The sequence below is a fragment of the Peromyscus leucopus genome, chromosome 11 (assembly GCF_004664715.2).
Source record: "Peromyscus leucopus breed LL Stock chromosome 11, UCI_PerLeu_2.1, whole genome shotgun sequence".
In the NCBI taxonomy this organism is placed as follows: domain Eukaryota; kingdom Metazoa; phylum Chordata; class Mammalia; order Rodentia; family Cricetidae; genus Peromyscus; species Peromyscus leucopus.
Genome location: NC_051072.1, coordinates 51,767,684 through 51,786,436, shown reverse-complemented (window position 1 = coordinate 51,786,436; position 18,753 = coordinate 51,767,684). Strand labels below are relative to the sequence as shown.

Sequence of the window (18,753 nt, the reverse complement as noted above, 5' to 3'; positions counted from 1 at the left end):
GTAAACAAAGGCTGACAGATTTTTTTTTCTATTTAGGAGCAGATAATAAATTATATATAGTTCAGGCTTCACTGACACATGATTTCTGCCATAAGAACTTAATTCTCTCCTGGCTGCCACAAAGCAGCCAGAGATGTTAAGTAGACGAGTGCTAACTATATTTCAACAAAATATTTTTATAAAAATAAAGGTGACAAGTTAGACATGGGTGTGATCTGTGGTATTATGAAACAATAAATAACTTGTTTACAAAAATCACAATTTTTCAGGAAATCAATGTATTTGCCTCTTACAGAATATATGACTTTTAAAACCATTTTTAATTACTTACAGGTAACATATCTTGGAAAGGAACTTTTCAAGTATGTTTCTGAAGAAGTGCCTATTCCTCCAGAACCTTGTAGCACACCTCAGCAACAGCAGCCTTGCCTCCCAGGTACATGTGGTACAGGAGTACCCAAGCCTACTGTAAAAGTACTACTTCTTTTTCCCCCGATTTGGTGAAATTCATAATTAGTCATAATTAACCATTTGAACATAAAAATCAAGCGGCACTTAGTGTATTCACAGTGTGTGCATCCACTACCTCTAAGTAGTTTCAGAACACTTTTGTGGTCTCCAAAGAATCCTGTTCCCATTCAGCAGTTACTCCCCCATTCTCTATATCCCACAGCCCCTAGGAGTCGCTTTCTATGGATGGATATGTTATTCTAAATGTTGTAAAAGTGGAATAATGCACTGAGGCTTCTTGTGTCTAGCTTTTCTTCAGCACAATGATTTTGAGGATTTTCCATATCATAGCATATGGTTGTACTTTGTTCCCTTTCATGGCTGAATGTACTCTATTACATGAATATGCCACAATTTATTCAATCATCATTTGAGCATATGAGCTGTTTCCACTTCTGAGTTATGTGAACGATGCTGTTGCTAACTCCGTACACATTTAGAGTGCCTGTCTTGCGTTCTTGTGGTTATATAGTGAGGAATGGAATTGGTATATTGAAGAATAGCCACTGTTTTCCACATCATCAGAATCATCTTACATTCCTGCAGTAATGATCAAAGGTCCCAAATTCTCTACATCCCCAGTAATATTTGTGTTAGTTTATTGTCCTATCCACAGTTGCTTCTAGGAAACTTTTAGATAATACCATCCTTTATAATTAATTCCTTTCTCTGAATCTATTCTAAAATCTCTGAGTGGTTTTCTTAAAGTATCATACACAGGAAAGAGTACTTTTCCTTCCCAAAAGCTTGTTCTGTTCACATATTTTCTGAAAACTTGCACTAAAATGAATCTTTGCTTATTAAGCTAACATTCCTTATCAAATGGAGATACTATCCTGAAAAAACTAAAGAGCATTCAGTCTCACAAATGAATGTCACACTTGACTTGATTGTGAAAGAGCACCTTAACCTCCTTGGATCCTGTCTCAAAAATAATAATAATAATAATAATAATAATAATAATAATAATAATAATACTGTGCTGACTGGTTTTATGCCAACTTGACACAAGCTAGAGTCATCTGAGAGGAGGAAACCCCAGTTGGGAAAATGTCTTCATAAATTGGGCTGCAGGCAAGCCTGTAGAGCATTTTCTTAATTAGTGATTATCCAGGGAGGGCCCAGTCCATTGTAGGTGGAGCCATCACTGGGCTGGTAGTCCTGGGTTCTATTGGAAAGCAGGAGGAGCAAGCCATGGAGAGCAAGCCAGTAAGCAGCACCCCTCTATGGCCTCTGTATCTGCTCCTGCCTATGGGGTCCTGCCCTGCTTGAATTTCTGTCCTGACTTCCTTCAGTGATAAACAGTGATATGAACATGTAAGCCAAATAAACCCTGTCCTCCCCAACTTGGATTTTGGTCATGGTGCTTCATAGCAGCAGGAGAAATCCAAACCAAGATAAGTATCTCCATCCTAGTAGGTACCTTCTTCCAGTTTTGTAAAGACAGGCTTCATAAGTACGTTTCTTCATTTGGAAACTTAGTCTGGGAGATCAGTGAACATGGGTGAATTAAAGGCTTAAGAAACCTGGCAGTTCTTGTAATTCTGGTATTTGGTTCCAAACTGTCCTAATTTTCTTCTCTGTTGCTATGATAGAGCAATGACCATAAACAGTTTAGGGGAGGAAAGAAGATGTTTGGCTTGCAGGTTAAAGTCCACCATCTGGGGAAACCGAGGCAGGAACCTAGAGGCAAGAACTGGAGGAGAGACCAAAGACAAAGGTTGGTTTGCAGCTTGCTTTCCAAGACTGACTCAGCCTGCTTTCTTAGACAATCCTGGACCACTAAGCCCTGCTAGGAAGTGGCACTTCCCACCGTGAGCTAGGCCCTCCCACATCAACCAACAGTCAAGAAAATGCCCCACAGACATGCCTCCAGGCCAGTGTGATGGAGGTAATTCCTCAGTGAGGTTCTCACTTTTGAAGTGACACTAGTTTGTATCAAGTTGACAAAAGTAGCCAGCATACTAACCCTAACTACAGTAGGTCAATTTAATCAAATCATGGAGTCAGGCCTAGTGACCTCCTTATTTTTAAGTGACTCCTATCACTGTGAATCTTGTATGACATATAGTGTATCATTTCTTATGCAAATGATAATTGATAGCTTCCTAAGGGTGAAATTGCTATGTCAGCGTCTCTCTTGTTCTATCCCTGTCTGTCTGTCTGTCTCTCTCTCCCCCACCTCACCCCACCCCACCCCACCCCACCCATACATCACACCCATAGCTGTTTCCAGGAAAATCCAGCAAACCTTTCTCCTCCTAGTTTCTAACCTGGAAATAAAAGAAGAGCTGTATCATGAAGGCCATCTGCTTCCCAGTTTTTCCCCTGTTGCCTATATAAATAATTTCTTACTATGAATTTGTTTCCAAAAATCCTGATTGCCCTATGCTTCAGATACTTTTAAAATGTGTATGCTAATTTGAAAGCTATAGAGGTACCAGGGGCCATCTAACTTCTCCATACTTGATCTGAGCCTGAAAATCCACAGACAGACCCTTGCTGGATGCTGTTGGAGTTTCATTTCAACTTTCTTGATTAGGATTCTTGTGTCCTTGTTTTATACCTGTCAGTATAAGTTAGAAAAAATGTAAAATGCTTTATCCCAACTGCAAGAGAAGCATTCATGAGAGAATCTTTCTCCTTTCTTGCATATAAAAACAAGTTAGGGAAATAAAGACTTGTCTCTGACACTATAGAGACCAGACCAACCCAGGTGGGGACCTCATGACCCTACCCCAGGTCATAAGCAAAATCTGTCTCTTGTGTTTCCAGTGACCAGTCTTTGAAGAGTGTTTTTGGAGAGAGTAGGAAAAGGGGGAATTAGAAAGAGCATTTTATACTTCTTACAGCTAGGATGGCCATGTATTTACATTTGACCGAAGCAGTGTCTAATCTACAAAAACTATTATAGAAGTATACTGCTTCAGTGACTCAGTATAAAAGCCAAGTAAATTGGTGTTTAAGAAGATAGGATGTGGAAGAGGGGAAGCTGTGACTGTTCATACCTTCTCTTATAAGAAGCTTATGCAGGCCTTAAAACACTGCAGCTGGAGTGTCAGACCTTAGCCTGCCATTCTCTACTATATGTCATCGCTGGTTGCCTGGCTTTTATCCTTCTGAGAGATTGAAGAGGTCTTGAGTTCAAAGAGATTCTTATAGGCTCTTATTTCTTATAGTCCCCAACATTCACCACACCATAGCTTCCAATAAATATCCATGGAGTAGTGTTCATTGAATGTATGAATAAATGAATGTAAGCATGAATATGATCTAAAGGACTCTGTTTTAAACAGGGTTTAGTTGGATGATCTTAAGTAGGCCTGTCAAGATGTCAAAGACTGTAATAGAATTTGAGATAAGGAATTCAACAAATGGTAAATGCAATTTTAGTTACTATTACCTCTTTTAAAATATTTAGTGTGTGTGTGTGTGTGTGTGTGTGTGTGTGTGTGTGTATACATATGCACCTACATGCATGCCATAGTGTGCATGTGGAGGTCACTGGACTACTATCAACAATCAGTTCACTTCATCTACCATGTGGTTCAGAGGATCAAACTTGGGTCCTTCACCTACTGGCCCATCTTGCCAGCCCAGGTAGTAGTATCTCTTTCATCTAGAATTGATGTTTCTGATTGTGAGGTAGGTAAAGGTAATGGCCCTTCCTGTTTCATTCACTGTCATAGTCCCTCTCTCTCTCTTCCTCTTCATGAGAAATCATGAAGTCTCTTCAGCTTTGTTCATCATTTTTTTTCTTAAACTTAAATAAAAATCAGATGACATCTGTAACATTTTACAGAACAAACAGCAGCTTCCTAATATCATATGTATGTATATATGCATGTATGTATCATGTTTGACTCATGATATCAAGAGAATCTTAAATCATGAAAATAATAAGATTTTAAGTTTTTAATCTGGCTATTTCAAGACTTTCTTCAAGCCAGATGTAATGGTGCAGACTTAATAATTCTAGCACTCAGGAGGCTAAAGCCGGAGGATTGCAGACTCAAAACCAAACTATACTAAGCAGTGAGATCCTGTCTCACTGTGCAGGCCCAGTTTATATATTTAAGTTTCCTGTCTGTATAGTACCAAGATACTCAAAACACATCAACATTAAACTAATCATGTATAGGTATGCACACACACATACACACATACACACATACATATATATGTAGTGATGGCTTCTAAAACATCTCAAAGATAGTCATGTCAGTGTTGCTATTTTGCTTTCTTTCTCTAAGTGTATGTGGTAGAGCTGGTACATTCACAGGTATTCCTGTTTTACATGGTTGAGAACCAAAGCCCAAAGGAAGATAAGTACCTAATAAGAGTACCAAGGTTGTTTATTGCAGCTCTTATTTAAAACTCTGAATTATTTTTTGTTGTTTTAATCATATTCTCACTCAGATATCATGATTAACACTATTTTAACCTAACTCATAAGTTTGAATATATATTATATATGAAGATTTGCCTTGGGTAGTCAGGTTTCTCCAGTACCACCCGGCCATGTGATCCCTCAGCCACTTATAAAATAATCATCCAGAGGCTTAATATTAATTACCAATTGCATGTCCTATGGCTGGCTTCTTGCTAGCTAGCTCTTACATCTTTTCTTTTTTCTTTTTTTTTTTTTTTTAGATTTATTTATTTTGTATACAGCATGTATGACTGCTGGCCAGAAGAGGGCACCAGATCTCATTACAGATGGTTGTGAGCCACCATGTGGTTGCTGGGAATTGAACTCAGGACCGCTGGAAGAACAGTCAGTGCTCTTGACCTCTGAGCCATCTCTCCAGCCCCCATAGCTCTTATATCTTAAATTAACCCATTTCTATTCATCTATGTTTTGCCATGTGTTCTGTGGCCAAAAGAATTTTATTTGCTAGCCAATGGGAGCAACACATATTTACAGCACACAGAAAGACATCCCACAGCAGCGTTGTCTACAGACCTCTTAGAAGTCACTTTACCTGTATTAAACCATTTACTTCTTTATAGTAACACTCTGGGACTCTGGGTTTCTTTTTCTATTTGATCAAATGCACAAAACCCTGAACACTTTACATTTAAAATCAATTACTCCAGTATCTCTCTCTCTCCTCCCTCCCTCCCTCCCTCCCTCCCTCCCTCCCTCTCTCTCTCTCTCTCTCTCTCTCTCTCTCTCTCTCTCTCACACACACACACACACACACAGAGACAGAGACAGAGACAGACAAAGAATAAGGGCTTATGTTGTTTTAAACTTACAAATAATTCAAGTCTCATGAGCTTGGGCAAAGCATCATGGCAGCAGAAGCATGTGGAGAAGGACCAACTTTGTCTCATGATGGACAGGAACTAAGGAATTCCAAAAGAGGCCAGAGAAAGATAGAGCCTCCCTCCTGTTCCAGGATACACCACCATGGCGTGCTTCCTCTACCTGGGCTTTACTTCCTGCTCTTCATCATATCCCAGAAACTCCGTCATATCATGAACACACCAAGGTATTAAGCCATTCCTTAGGTCGGAGCCCTGGTGATTTAATTCACTCTGGAAACACCATAACCGACACACTCTGGGTATTCCTGCTACCCATTGAAATAATTGTTGATCATTTGTTAATGGTTGAAATTACATTCATCATGGAAAGAATTTGATTTGTCTCTGATTCCTGGCACAGAGCTCCTTAAATCCCTGGAATTTCCCAAATGATAAGGATGATAGGAATGTCTTCTTTCTGAGATGGATTGTGACTGGTTCCTGGATAGCTTCAAGATGGGAGCTGATCTTCAAAGAGACCTTCAACTCTATCTTCTAGGCTCTATGAAAGAGAAGAGCTAATCTTCAGTTAACCAGTAGTGGCCAATCATTTAATCAGTTACTTTAGGCCTGTGGAAAGGTAGGCATGTTACAGCAGGAACATAGGGTAACCCTTTTACGTCATGGCTAGCATGGCCAGGAAGCAAAAGAGAGAGGGGAGGGTATGGTCCCACCGTATCCAGGGCCATGTCTTCAATAACCTAAGGACCTTCCTTAACTCAGAGCCCCACTTCTCAGAGATTTCACCACTGCCTCTCAACCCCATCATTTGGGGTCAAACTGTCAACATAAAGGCCTTTGGAAGACATTCAAGAGTCAAACTATGGAAGACATTGAGTTGGTGTCAAGCCTTGGTCAGTTGATATGATAACATAACAAAAGTCAGAATGTCAAAAGTGCTGGGAGTAATTAGAGCTCTTTAGAATGAAATGCATCTGTAGGTTTAATACAGTGTTTTCCATTTGGAACCAGAGTAAGCCAAGTTTCATTCTATGAGCCTAATGAAAGGTAGTGCATAGCTCGTAAGACCAAGTTCTGGAAGTCTGAGTTAAAAATTTCACAATTAGAAATGACCTCATATGCAAATATGGACTTGGGGCCTGGTATACAGGTAAATCTAATAGCTAGAGAAGTAAAATGGGTTAAATGAACAGATTAGTGAGATTTAAGAAGTAAGCTGAATTGGAAAAACAAATCTGATGGATTTTGCTTTTGATCTATTAAGTGAAAAGTTAAAATATTAGTGGGGGGAAAGCCAAAAATAAAAATTACTTTCAACCTAACCAAATTAATATATCTGCCAAAGTACTGATTCTGGCACCTAGTTAACATGAAAGTTGCATATACATTATTTTGCCTAGTTAGTGAATCTAGCAATTCAGTTTGAATATACTTGTAGAATATATAGCATCTGGTACTATTACCTGAGGAAAATTTTTTTCTCCCCACCCCATTTATGGACATAATAGTTCTTAGCTGTACAGTCCTTGGAGGGTGGGGTACAGCAAGAGCATCTACATACATGTGCTACTATTTGTTCATAGACCTCAGATGCCAACAACCCTGTTTAAGAATTGTACCTCAGTAAAAGTGAAAATTAAAGGACAAGGTGTTTCTACCTACCAACCAGGTGATTGCCTTCATTAAGCTATCAGTAAGAAGGCTTTGGTCATTGCTATAAAAACAATCGGCATTTGACCCAGGAAGGGATTGAATCACTTCTCAGGTTCCTGACTTTTCCTTTCTTTTCCACAAAAAAATTCTTTCAGAGACAAAACTTCTTTTGTAATCTTCCACTAACACTTTCTGATACTTTGTTCCTTGCACAAATATGTAAGATAAGGAAGGGAGATTTTTCTTTTCTTTATTTAAGAATTTATTTATAATACCCAATATGCTATTGTTAAATTTGAGCTTAAGTAGCCCCCCACCTGCAATCCAGTCCTCCTTGTCTTCATGCTTCAGAGCTAGGAAGTGTCTGGGCTCATTTAGTATAACTAGTATAACCTCTGAACATGATTCTGCATAATCCTGTCCAGTCAAGACTGACAATTACAGAGGGGAAAATGAATAGCAGATATTGTTGGACTGCATGAATATCTGTGGATCAGCAGGGATATGCCTAGTATCAGTATTTTACATGTCAGTTCATATTGCTGTCAATCACAACAGCTTATTTTTTCTAAGATCTTTTCATGTGACTGGTAGCGTTTCCCAGGACAAGTGCTCTTGTAAAAGACATTGACTTTAAGCATTTACTCTGTAGTGTCTGATTTCTTCCCTTCTTCATCCCCTCAAATGAATGTCAGGGCTAAAGTGAAAATTAAACTAGTGTGGGATGGTGTTCTTCTCCAAGGCAGATCCTTTTATATGTGTCCTCCTCATGGTCCCTAATCTGTTCCCTTCTCCTTCATGGCACAAAGCTTAGCGGGAGTAGTAGGAGTTGAAGGATAGACTGGATTGGTGAGAAAGCTTTTGTTAAAGTTCATGTTAAAAACATTATTGAGTATTATGAGTTAGTTAGTAAATAAAAGAAAAAAATTGCTACCTAATTACTACGTATTCCTTAATTTTTTTATTTAAAGGATTTAAATAGCAAAGGTGCTAGACAAATATGCAATATTATTAGAGCACAGAAACAAATTCAGAGGCTAAGAGATAGCCTGGCTTTTTATTGGTTGCCTAGGGAGGAAAAGGAGGTAAGGGAAACAGAATAGAAAAAGCCTGTACCTACAAGACACACCTGAGACATGTACACAGATAAAAGCTGGAGACTCACCATGCTGGCACTAAGATAGGTGATTTTCACTCTCCTTCCTACCCTTCATTAAGACCTCTCGAGCTCTTTTTCATGACACCTCCTAGTCAGCAATGTCAAGATGAAACTGAATATCTTCCTCTCAGGCACTGGATGTCAAAAATTGATTGAAGTGACTGAAAAGCACAAACTTTTGGTACCTTCTGTGAGCAGCACACGGTCACAGAAATTGCTGTTGATGTTCTGGGTGAGGAGTGGAGGGACTGTGTTGTCTGAATCAGTGATAAGAATGACAAACGAGGTTTCCTCATGAAGCAAGTTATCATGACCCATGGCAGAGTGCGCCTGCTGTTGGGTGAGGGGCATTGTTATAGACCAAGGAGAGCTGGAGAGAAAGCGCTAGTCTGTTCATGGATGCATTGTGGATGCCGACCTGAACATTCTCAACTTAGTTATTGTAAAAAAAAAAAAAAAAAAATGGAGAGAAGGATATCCCTGGACTGACAGATACTACTGTGCTTCCTAGAGAAGGAAGCCCAAAGAGCTAGCAGAATCCAAAAGCTTTTCAATCTCTAAAGAAGATGATGCCCACCAATATGTTGTGAGAAAGTCCTTACACAAAGAGGGTAAGAAGCCCAGGACCAAAGCACCCAAGATCCAGTGTCCTGTTACTCCACGTGTCCTGGAGCTTGAACACTGACATACTACTCTGAAGAAACAACACACTAAGGAAAACAAGGAGGTGGCTGCAAAATATGCTAAACATTTGGCCAAGAGAATGAAGGAAGCCAAAGAAACACACCAGGAACAGATTGCCAAGAGACATGGGCTGTCCTCACTAAGAACTTCTACTTCTAAGTCTGAGCCTAGTCAAAAGGAGGTCTGTCAGAGTAACAAATAAATGATGATCAGATCTTGAATAAAAAAGATCTCTAAAGATAAATTCTTAGTCCTATAGCAGCCTGCCTACAGGAGCCTTCCTCCCACCCACATCCATTGCCTGGGGACTCTGATACAGTTTCCACATACCCTCTTAGCCTTCTCTTTTTAACCCATCTCCATTCCTTTGTTTTCCGCACCAATCCTCAGAAACACATTCTACCAGGGCCTCCCAGTGGCCACACTGGAATGGGATTCAGTGGTTTTCAATATCCTTCCTGTCATCTATTGCACTCTCTGCAGACTTACTTTTTGTCCTGTAGCAGCTGCTTGTAGGAGCCCCTCCTCTTACCCCACCTGCATTCCCCTTGATGCAGACACCAGTCTCCCGAGCTCTTTCCAGGGACCCCTCTCAGCCTTTCTTCCTAAACTTTCTCCATGCATTTCTGCCACCCACTGACCTGACCAGCAGAAGCATTTCTCCAAGGACCAAATAGCCACCATGCTTGCCTAGGATCCAAAGAGGGCAGGCAACAGCAACCAACGAATGGAACACCCACCCAACAAAGGCAAAACTAGATATCAATACCAAAAAACACCTTAAACATAACCCCAGATGCCTAGATCCCAGCACAAAAGTATAATCATGAACAGCCAAGACAGTATGAGTCTTCCAGGAACACGTCATCTTACTGCAGTAGGCCCTGGTAAATGCAATATAATTGAAGCAAAAGACAAGGACTTCAAAATAGCAATTATAAGTGTGTTGAAGGACCTTAAAGAGGATATGAATAAATAAATCCCTTAATAAAGTCTAGGGAAAGAGGAGGACAGGGAACAGTCAAATGAAATAATGTAAACAATTCATGATATGAAAGTGGAATTTGACAAATAAATAGAACCACTAAAGTGTAGTTGGAAGTTTTCCTGTGTCCAGCCTGGTCCACAGCCACTCAGACCCAAATTAACACACGGAGGCTTATATTAACTATAAACTGTATGGCCATTAGCTCAGGCTTATTAACTGACTAGCTCTTACACTTAAATTAACCCATAATTCTCATTTTTGTTTAGCCACATGGCTTGGTACCTTTTCTCAGTTCTACCTTGTCATCTTGCTTCCTCTGTGTCTGGCTGGCAACTTCTGACTCAGCCTTCCTCTTCCCAGAACTCTCCTTGTCTGCTTACCCCACCTCTACTTCCTGCCTGGCTACAGCATTTTATTTATCAACCAATAAGAGCAACACATATTTATAGTATACAGAACGACATCCCACAGCACTAAAGAAAATGGAAACTGAAATCAAAGTAGAAATGACAAATTTAAGATGTCAAACAAAAACTTCAGAGGTAAACTTCACTCATAGATTACAAGATATGGATGAGAGAATCCCAGGTTTTGAATACAAAGTAGAAGAAATGGATAGCTCAGTCAAAGAAAATGTAAAGTCAAGAAACAAACAAAAAAATCCAGACACAAAACATGCTGGAAATGTGGGGCACTATGAAAAGACCAGGGATAGAGAAAGAGAAAAATAACCTAGATTAAAGGTACAGAAAATATTTTTAACATAATCATTGAAGAAAATTTCCCCAATCTAAAAACAGGAGTGCCTGTCAAGGTACAGAACACCATATTTCCCTCACTCAACCAAAAATAAATAAATAAAAAGCCCAGGGCCAAATGAATTCAGTGCAGAATTCTACCAGACTCTAAAAGAAGAATGAACCCAATCCTCCTCAAATTATTACACAAAGTAGAAACTGAAGGAACATTTCATCATTCCCTTTACAAGGCCACTATTACCCTGATACCAAAACAAAGACCCAACAACAATAAAGAAAATTATAGAAAAATATCCTTATAGACATCAGTGAAAAATTCTCAATAAAATATTTGCTAACAGAACCCAAGAACACATTGAAAAAACTATCTACAATGATCAAGTTGACTTCATCACAGAGGGCCAGGGATAGTTCAACATACATATGTAAATCAATAAACATAGTCAACCACATAAACAGACTGAGAAAAAAAACAACACATGATCATTGGGGAAAAGAATATTTTGTTGTGGAGAAACCAAGGGGAAGTTAAAATAGGAGGAATAAATATGGAGATGTAAGAGAAGGGTAGAGAAGGGACGATGGGGAGTGACAAGTAATACTAAAAGCTGTTTGAAAATCAATGTGGAAACCTACTATAATAGAAGCTTCCCAAAATATATACAGAGAGGAAAGAATCTAAATGGAGTCACCAAAGAATAGGGGATGTACTGTCCCAACAAGACAGCTTATGCCACTAAGTAAAACCTCCAGTGCCAGGAGTAGGACATCTTGTTGAGTCATTAAACACAGGAGCTCCATGGAAACCCCCAAACATAATAAGGGTCCTATGCTCATAGATCAGTACCTTACTCAACCCTCATCAGAGAAGCTTTTTGCCATTGATAGGAACTAACACAGAGACCAGAAACTAAATGAAATGCAAAGGAGAGAACTTACTTATGGAATATAGAAAAGTTGAGCTGGACCCTGACTAGAAACTTCACCCCTACTAACTGGTGTTTGTGGTACTGGAAGGTACTCTGCGCACTACCAGAGGAGAAAAGTAATTATCAGAATCTCCCAGCTACAATCCCTGCACCCTACAGCAGTGACCTGCTTGCAGGAGACATTGGTGCAACAGTGTGGGAGTAACCAACAACTTTCTGATTGGATTTAAGACCCACTCCCTGAGATGGAACTCCTACCTGACACTGCTAAAGTGACCAAGACCTGAGACTAGATAGGTCATGGGCCTAGACGAAAACCCAATACTATTAATCTGCTAAAGGAACACAGTTATAAAATAACTCCTAACAACATAGATCAGTGTCTCCCTCAGTCCTCATCAGAGAAACAACTTCTTGTAGCAGATAGGGGCTAACATAGAGACCCACAACTAGACAGTGTGCGGAGTAAGAAACTTTGGAGCACTCAGTCTTACAGAGACTATGGCAGCACGCACAGGACCCACACAGGTTCAAGCACTGAGAAGAAGTGGACATGGACTTCTCCATGAACCAAGAAGCTGTCTGCAACTGAACTTTCCCCCTGGAAAAGGAAATACCAGCTCTTTCCAGGGGAGTCTCACTGCGTGGTTAACCACATTTCAGGGCAGACCCCATTCTCAGGAGTAGTTTGCCAACACAAAATGAACTCAATCATATTTTTGTAGATGTTCGTCTCATTTTGCTGTATTTGAACATTTTTTTGTCTTACAGGTCTTTTGCTTGTTTATTTTTATTTTCCTTTGTGTGGTTTACAGGGATTGTGTGTGTCTCTTGGGGTTTTTGTCATTTTGTTTTTCTGTCTTTTTTTTTTTAAGAGAAAGAAAAAACATAAAGTTGGGTGGCTAGACAAGGAGGACCCTAAGAGGGACATGCATGGATCACCCTAGGAAAGGGAAGGAGAAGATCTCATGGGTAAACTAGGAGGGAAGGATGAGAACACTAGGGAACAGGATGGTTGACTTGCGGGGAGGACAGAGAGAGAGAGAGCAAGGAAAGGGATATCTTGATAGAAGGAACCATTATGGTGTTTGGGAGAAACCTGGTGCTAGGGAAATCCCCAGGAATCCACAAGGAGGACCCCAGCTAAGACTCCAAGCAATAGTAGAAAGGGTGCCTGAACTGGCCTTCCCCTGTAATCCGATTGATGACTACCCTAATTGTCATCATAGAACCCTCTCTGAGGAGTAGAGTGGGGGAGCAGGAAGAGGGGATGGAGGGGGAACTGTGTTTGGTTTGTTAAAAAAAAAAACTTAAATAAAAAGTTGGGTGGTTAGAGAGGAAGATATGGAAGGAATCGGGAGAGGGGAAGAACATGATCAAAGTATTGTATGAAAGTTTTTTTTTCAATAAAAAAGTATTTCTTAAGCTGAAAACTCAGCAACAAAATCCCCAAAAGGAGCAGGTGATGGGATAGGAACACACTAGAACTGGAGTCCCAGAAGAAACACTAATTCTGGAGCTGTGTTTCTGACTACCTTTTCAAAAGACTGTTTCGAAGTAGGCATTCCAAACTACATATATATTTCTTTTTCAGAAAAGAAAAAAATATGAGTGGCAGTGGGCAGGAGAGGTTTTTTTGTTTTGTTTTGGTTTTTGGTTTGTTTGTTTTTGTTTTTTGTTTTGTTTTTGTTTTTGGTTTGTGGCATGGCTCGCCAGACTGAAGTACATGCTGCCAAGCTGACTACCTGAGTTCAGTCTCCAGGACCCACATGGTAGAGAAGAGAACTAACTCCTGGAAATGGTTCCCTGGCTTCCATGTGTGCTCTGTGGCTTCTACATCACACACACACACACACACACACACACACACACACACACACACATACTACATACAACTATTCTTTGACAGGGAAGACTGGATACTGGCAATCCACAGCAGGTATAACAGCAGCACAGTCATCCTGTCTTTCTGCTCCATGTTCCTCAATACTGTGTTCTTAGCTCAGCTCAGGGTCCCACATTGTAATGAATATCTAGCCATCACATCTGAGCTCTAGACATTAGGAGGCAACCTAATTTAGGCAAAATTAAGGAATTTTGCCTAAAGTCTATCCCAGAACTATGGCATACATTTCATTGGCCAGAATTTAACCAAATTCCACACATAGCTGCAAGGAAAGATTTCTGTATAACATATTAGCCAGCATTCTGTCAGCTGATGGAAGAAACAGCCAGAAAGGAAGTAACCAGTAGTTTCTGGCAAAAGTCCTTCTTAGGTAGCAAAATATATCTATTGCTCTTAATGTCACCAAAGAAAATACCTGAAAGAACAGCTTAAAAGAAGAAAGCTTCCTTTTGACTCACAGTTTCAAACTGTAGTTATTTGTTTCCATGTGCTTTAGCAAGACGCCACGGTGCCAGAAATGTCCCTTCATGGCTGACCAGGAAGCAGAAAGCAGGAGAAGTGCTAGCCAGAGATAATATGTGCCCCAAAGCCTTCCTCAGTGACCTACTTCCTCACCAAGGCTCTACCCACTGAAGTTTCTGTAACCTCCCAAATTAGCACCACCAGCTAACGACCAACTATTCAAAATAGGAGCCTGTGGAGAACATTCATATTCAAACCACAACACTGTAAACAGAGAGAATACTAACTTAGACACAACAAATGATGTTGGATAATTTTCATATTATAAGGAATTTTACACTGGAAATTGAAGCAGTAGGCCTGTCTGAACACTGGATTTAAAAAAAGGGGGGGGTGTTACAATTAAGAGTTGGGCCAGTTATAAAGAACTTGAGTCTCTAAAGGAGTCTTGGCCTGAGGTAATAGGATATTGTGCATTGGCATTGGTATGTACCCTCTCAGCTGGGGCCTTCCTATTCTGCTCCTTTGCAGCCATAGGAAACCCCAAGTTTGGTGTGTCAGTAGATCCCTGCTTCCCCCAGAAGTTCAAGATCAGCCTGAGCAATATACTGGGATCTTATCTCAAAATAAACAAATATAAATCCCCTTCATTTTTGTGTCTATAGAATAAGAACTATAGGCAAAGAGTCACTAAAACTGTTCTTGTGTATAGAGCTAGTGTTGCAGTGAGTCTCTTGTTACCAAGACATGCAACAAATTTCTCCCTCTTGGAGCACCAGATCTAACTAAGCATTGTACTCTCATGCTCAGTGAGCTGAGAATACAGTTTGAAAGCAGAATTTTGATTCATACACAGATTAAATTCCTGACCTAATCAACAACATACTCGGGGTTGCTATCTGATCAGTCACTGCCAACAGAATCTTAAAGAGGCACCTTCCTAGGTCTAGAAATTTTAAAGGTATTAAGTCCATATGAAAGATGCTCATACTAGATATCAGGAAGGTATCAATGAAAACAACAGTTTTATTTTGTATAACCAGAGTGGGATAGCTTTTAAAAATTCACATTATGCAGTATTAGTATGGACATGGAGGAGAAAATAAGCATCATTGTAGATATTCATATACTGGCAGTGGAAAAGAGGACTTTAGGTGGACACTGGAAGATGTGTCTGAAGTGTAAAGTATGTACATATCCTCAGCCTAGTCACTTTGCTTACAAACAGCAATCCTACAGATTTGCACATGACTGAAATAAAGCATAAATTAGAAATAAACGGTCACAAAGTAAGCACTCAGAACATAACTAATGTAGATGCAGTGTCTTATGGAGGTAAGGATGGCCAGGGAGAGCTTTGCTGTTGTGAGTTTTACCTGAGCAACACCTCCCATCCCCAGCTTCTGTGGGATACCTTGTTTTTGAAAACAGGGTGTGGTGATACATGCCCACAGTCCCAATTACTTGGGAGGTTGAAGCAGGATTGCCAAAGCCCATCAGTTCAGTTCAAGATCTATGAAAAACACAACTGTTAATTGTGGAGGTCCCTGCAAGCTTTACAGCCAGCAGGACAGGAAACAGTCTGGGTAAGGAAAAAATGAAACTTGGTTCAGCCCAATTTAGGTAACCAGTGCTGGACCAAGACTTGGCAAATCTGACATCAGCTTATATATTTTTGCCATATTTAAGCATAGCACAATTTTGGAAAGAAGTTTTCAGATAACAGTTAACTCAGGCCAGTGAGTACAACAAAGCTTAAGACATGTTTATCTCTTTACAGAGTGCATACAGCTTTGTCTGTAAGATGAGTTCTTGTTGACTTAATCAAAACAAGGATCTAGGCAGTATGACTGAGGTAAACACAATCCCTGTAGGTGTCAGGGCTGGCCTGACCCTAGGATGACACAGAAGTCACTTGGGCTCTTGTAAAGTACAGATGACATCTCTCACAAGGATGAGTTTTATGGCCTAGAAGCAATGCTCAGGGTTTAGGGGGGAAGGGTCTGGGATAAGTAAAACATAAATTCTGGGAGACACAGGCAGAGTTTGGCTCAACAGACAGCAAAAGGATCACCAGGTTGTAAACTACATCCATCCCCAGAATTCTAGGAGGAAGACAGGTTAAACATCTCTTTCCTTTGAAGGATGCCTGTGAGTTTAACCTCTCTAGCTTCTCCAGTACTTATCTGTATGCACAAGGACGTGTGTGTGTGTGTGTGTGTGTGTGTGTGTGTGTGTGTGTGTAAATGTAGATGCACACGAGGCAACCAGAAGTGAACCTTGGCTTTTGATCTTCAGTTGCTGTCCACCTAGTTTTTTATTATGTTTTGTTTTTCCTTTATTTTACTTTATTTTGTTTTGAGTTTTTTTGGGGTTTTTTGTTTCTGTTTTTGTGACAAGGTCTCAGTGGCCTGGAATTTACCAAGAAAGCTAAGCTGAGTGGCCAGTGAGCCCCAGGGATCCTATCATTACTGCCTCCTCTCTGCGGGGATTTCAAAGATATACTGTGTATATAGAAAACCCTCTATGCCTAGCTTTTTCTTTTTCTTTTTTTTTTCCCCCCTGAGTTCTGGGGAATCAAACTTAGGTCTTTAAGGTTGTAAGGCAAGTGAGTACTTACTGAGCTATCCCCTCAGTCTGTAAATGACAGTTTAAAACTCCACTCAGACTGACTTAAACCACTGAAAATGGAATTTTATTGACACATGTACATGTCAGTAAAGGCTAGGGACAGAACTACAGGCTTTATCTAGAATTCAAACAGCATGACTAAACATGGAATTTCTCCTCTTTCAGCTTCTAAACTCCAATCCCTTAAACCTGGTATGGTGATACATACTTGTACTCTACCATTCAGGAGGTGAAGGCAGGGAGATCAGAAATTCAGGGTCATCCTGTTTCATGGTGAATTGTTGCTGGAGGGCTTCTCTCCAGGTTCCCCAAGTCCCGCAGTCCCACAATCCACTTATAAAATAATCACTCAGACGCTTATATCACTTATAAACTGTATGGCCGTGGCAGGCTTCTTGCTAATTGTTCTTATATCTTAAATTAACCCATTTTTATAAATCTATACCTTGCCACGTGGCTGGTGGCTTACCGGCGTCTTCACATGCTGCTTGTCCTCGCGGTGGCTGCAGTGTCTCTCTCTCAGCCTTCCACTTCCCAGAATTCTCCTCTCTCGTCCCACCTACTTCCTGCCTGGTCACTGGCCATCAGTGTTTTATTTATATAGAATGATATCCACAGCAGTGAATTCAAGACTAGCCTGAGATGCATGAGCCCACCATCTTTAAAAACAACAAAAGCCACTGCATTTCTAAGCTCCACTTCCACACTGTGACTTCCCTAACAGCCTCTCATTACCCAAGACTGATTGCTTGTTGATTCAAGTCTCGAAAGGGGGGCTTAGATGTGACTTCCCAGACTGGGCAAAGATCTCACTCTGTCTCACCTCCCTCTGAAGGGATTATGTCCTGTCACTGAGTCGGTGGCTGCTTTGGTGCAGATAGAAATGAATCAAGACGGTGAAAATAGATACAGCCCAAAGCACATGGGCCAAGTAAGGTGAAAGGAAAAGCCATAGACAGGCAAGTTACAGGGGCGGAGATAGATGGGTACCGGTCAACAAAAGCACCACAGCCCTTAAAATACCTAATTTTAGGAAAGATTTATATCTATAGGATATAATTAATGGACTATATGGTGTGTCTAGCTAAAGCTGCCTTGATGAAGTTAGAACATGCTGGCAATCTCTGGAGGAAGATTTGATTTGGTAATTGATGAATAACTCAAATAGCCAAGCTCTGGGGCTATTGGAGATTGAAGGAAGCACTTTTAACACCATTCACCATTTCAAGAAGCAGAGGTTAAAAAAAAAAAAAAAAAAAAAAAAAAAACCTCTCACTTATGAAACAACTAGAAGTGGGGTCATTGCCTTGAGGTATGTAGAAGAAGGACTGGAAAATTGGTCGTCTGTCTTCTGTTCTAAAATTAGCAATTAATAGTGATCATTATAATAGCAACAGTTATTTATTGTTTGCCATGTGCCAAGTAACATGTTAAGTGCTACACATGCAAAATTTCATTTAGTCTTCACAACTGCTTGATTCACAACTTGCTGGAAACTGAGGGACAGGAAGCCTTATTCAACTACCTTCAGTAGCTTCCTTCATGCTCTTTCTGCTGTAATTTTAGACTACAAACAGCTCTCTCCTCCCCCTCACCTCCCTTCTCCCTATCCCACCAGTGTGCTCTCTCGCTCTCTCCCTCTCCCTCTCTCTCTCTCTCTCTCTCTCTCTCTCTCTCTCTCTCTCATCCACTCTCTCTCCCTGTCTCGCTTGCACACTCTTTCTTCCTCTCTTCCTCTCCTCCCTCCCTTTCTCTCTCTCTCTCTCTCTCTCTCTCTCTCTCTCTCTCTCTCTCTCTCC

General features: G+C 40.4%; 1 protein-coding gene across 1 annotated transcript in view; it reads left to right on the top strand.

Moving 5' to 3' along the window:
* Positions 1–18,753, top strand: part of Ankrd31 (ankyrin repeat domain 31) — a 156,631-nt gene that overhangs the window by 136,742 nt on the left and 1,136 nt on the right. The window contains exon 24 of the mRNA XM_037209485.1: positions 334–436. Within this exon, the coding sequence (XP_037065380.1) occupies positions 334–436 (103 nt within the window). The remainder of the gene's footprint in view (positions 1–333; positions 437–18,753) is intronic.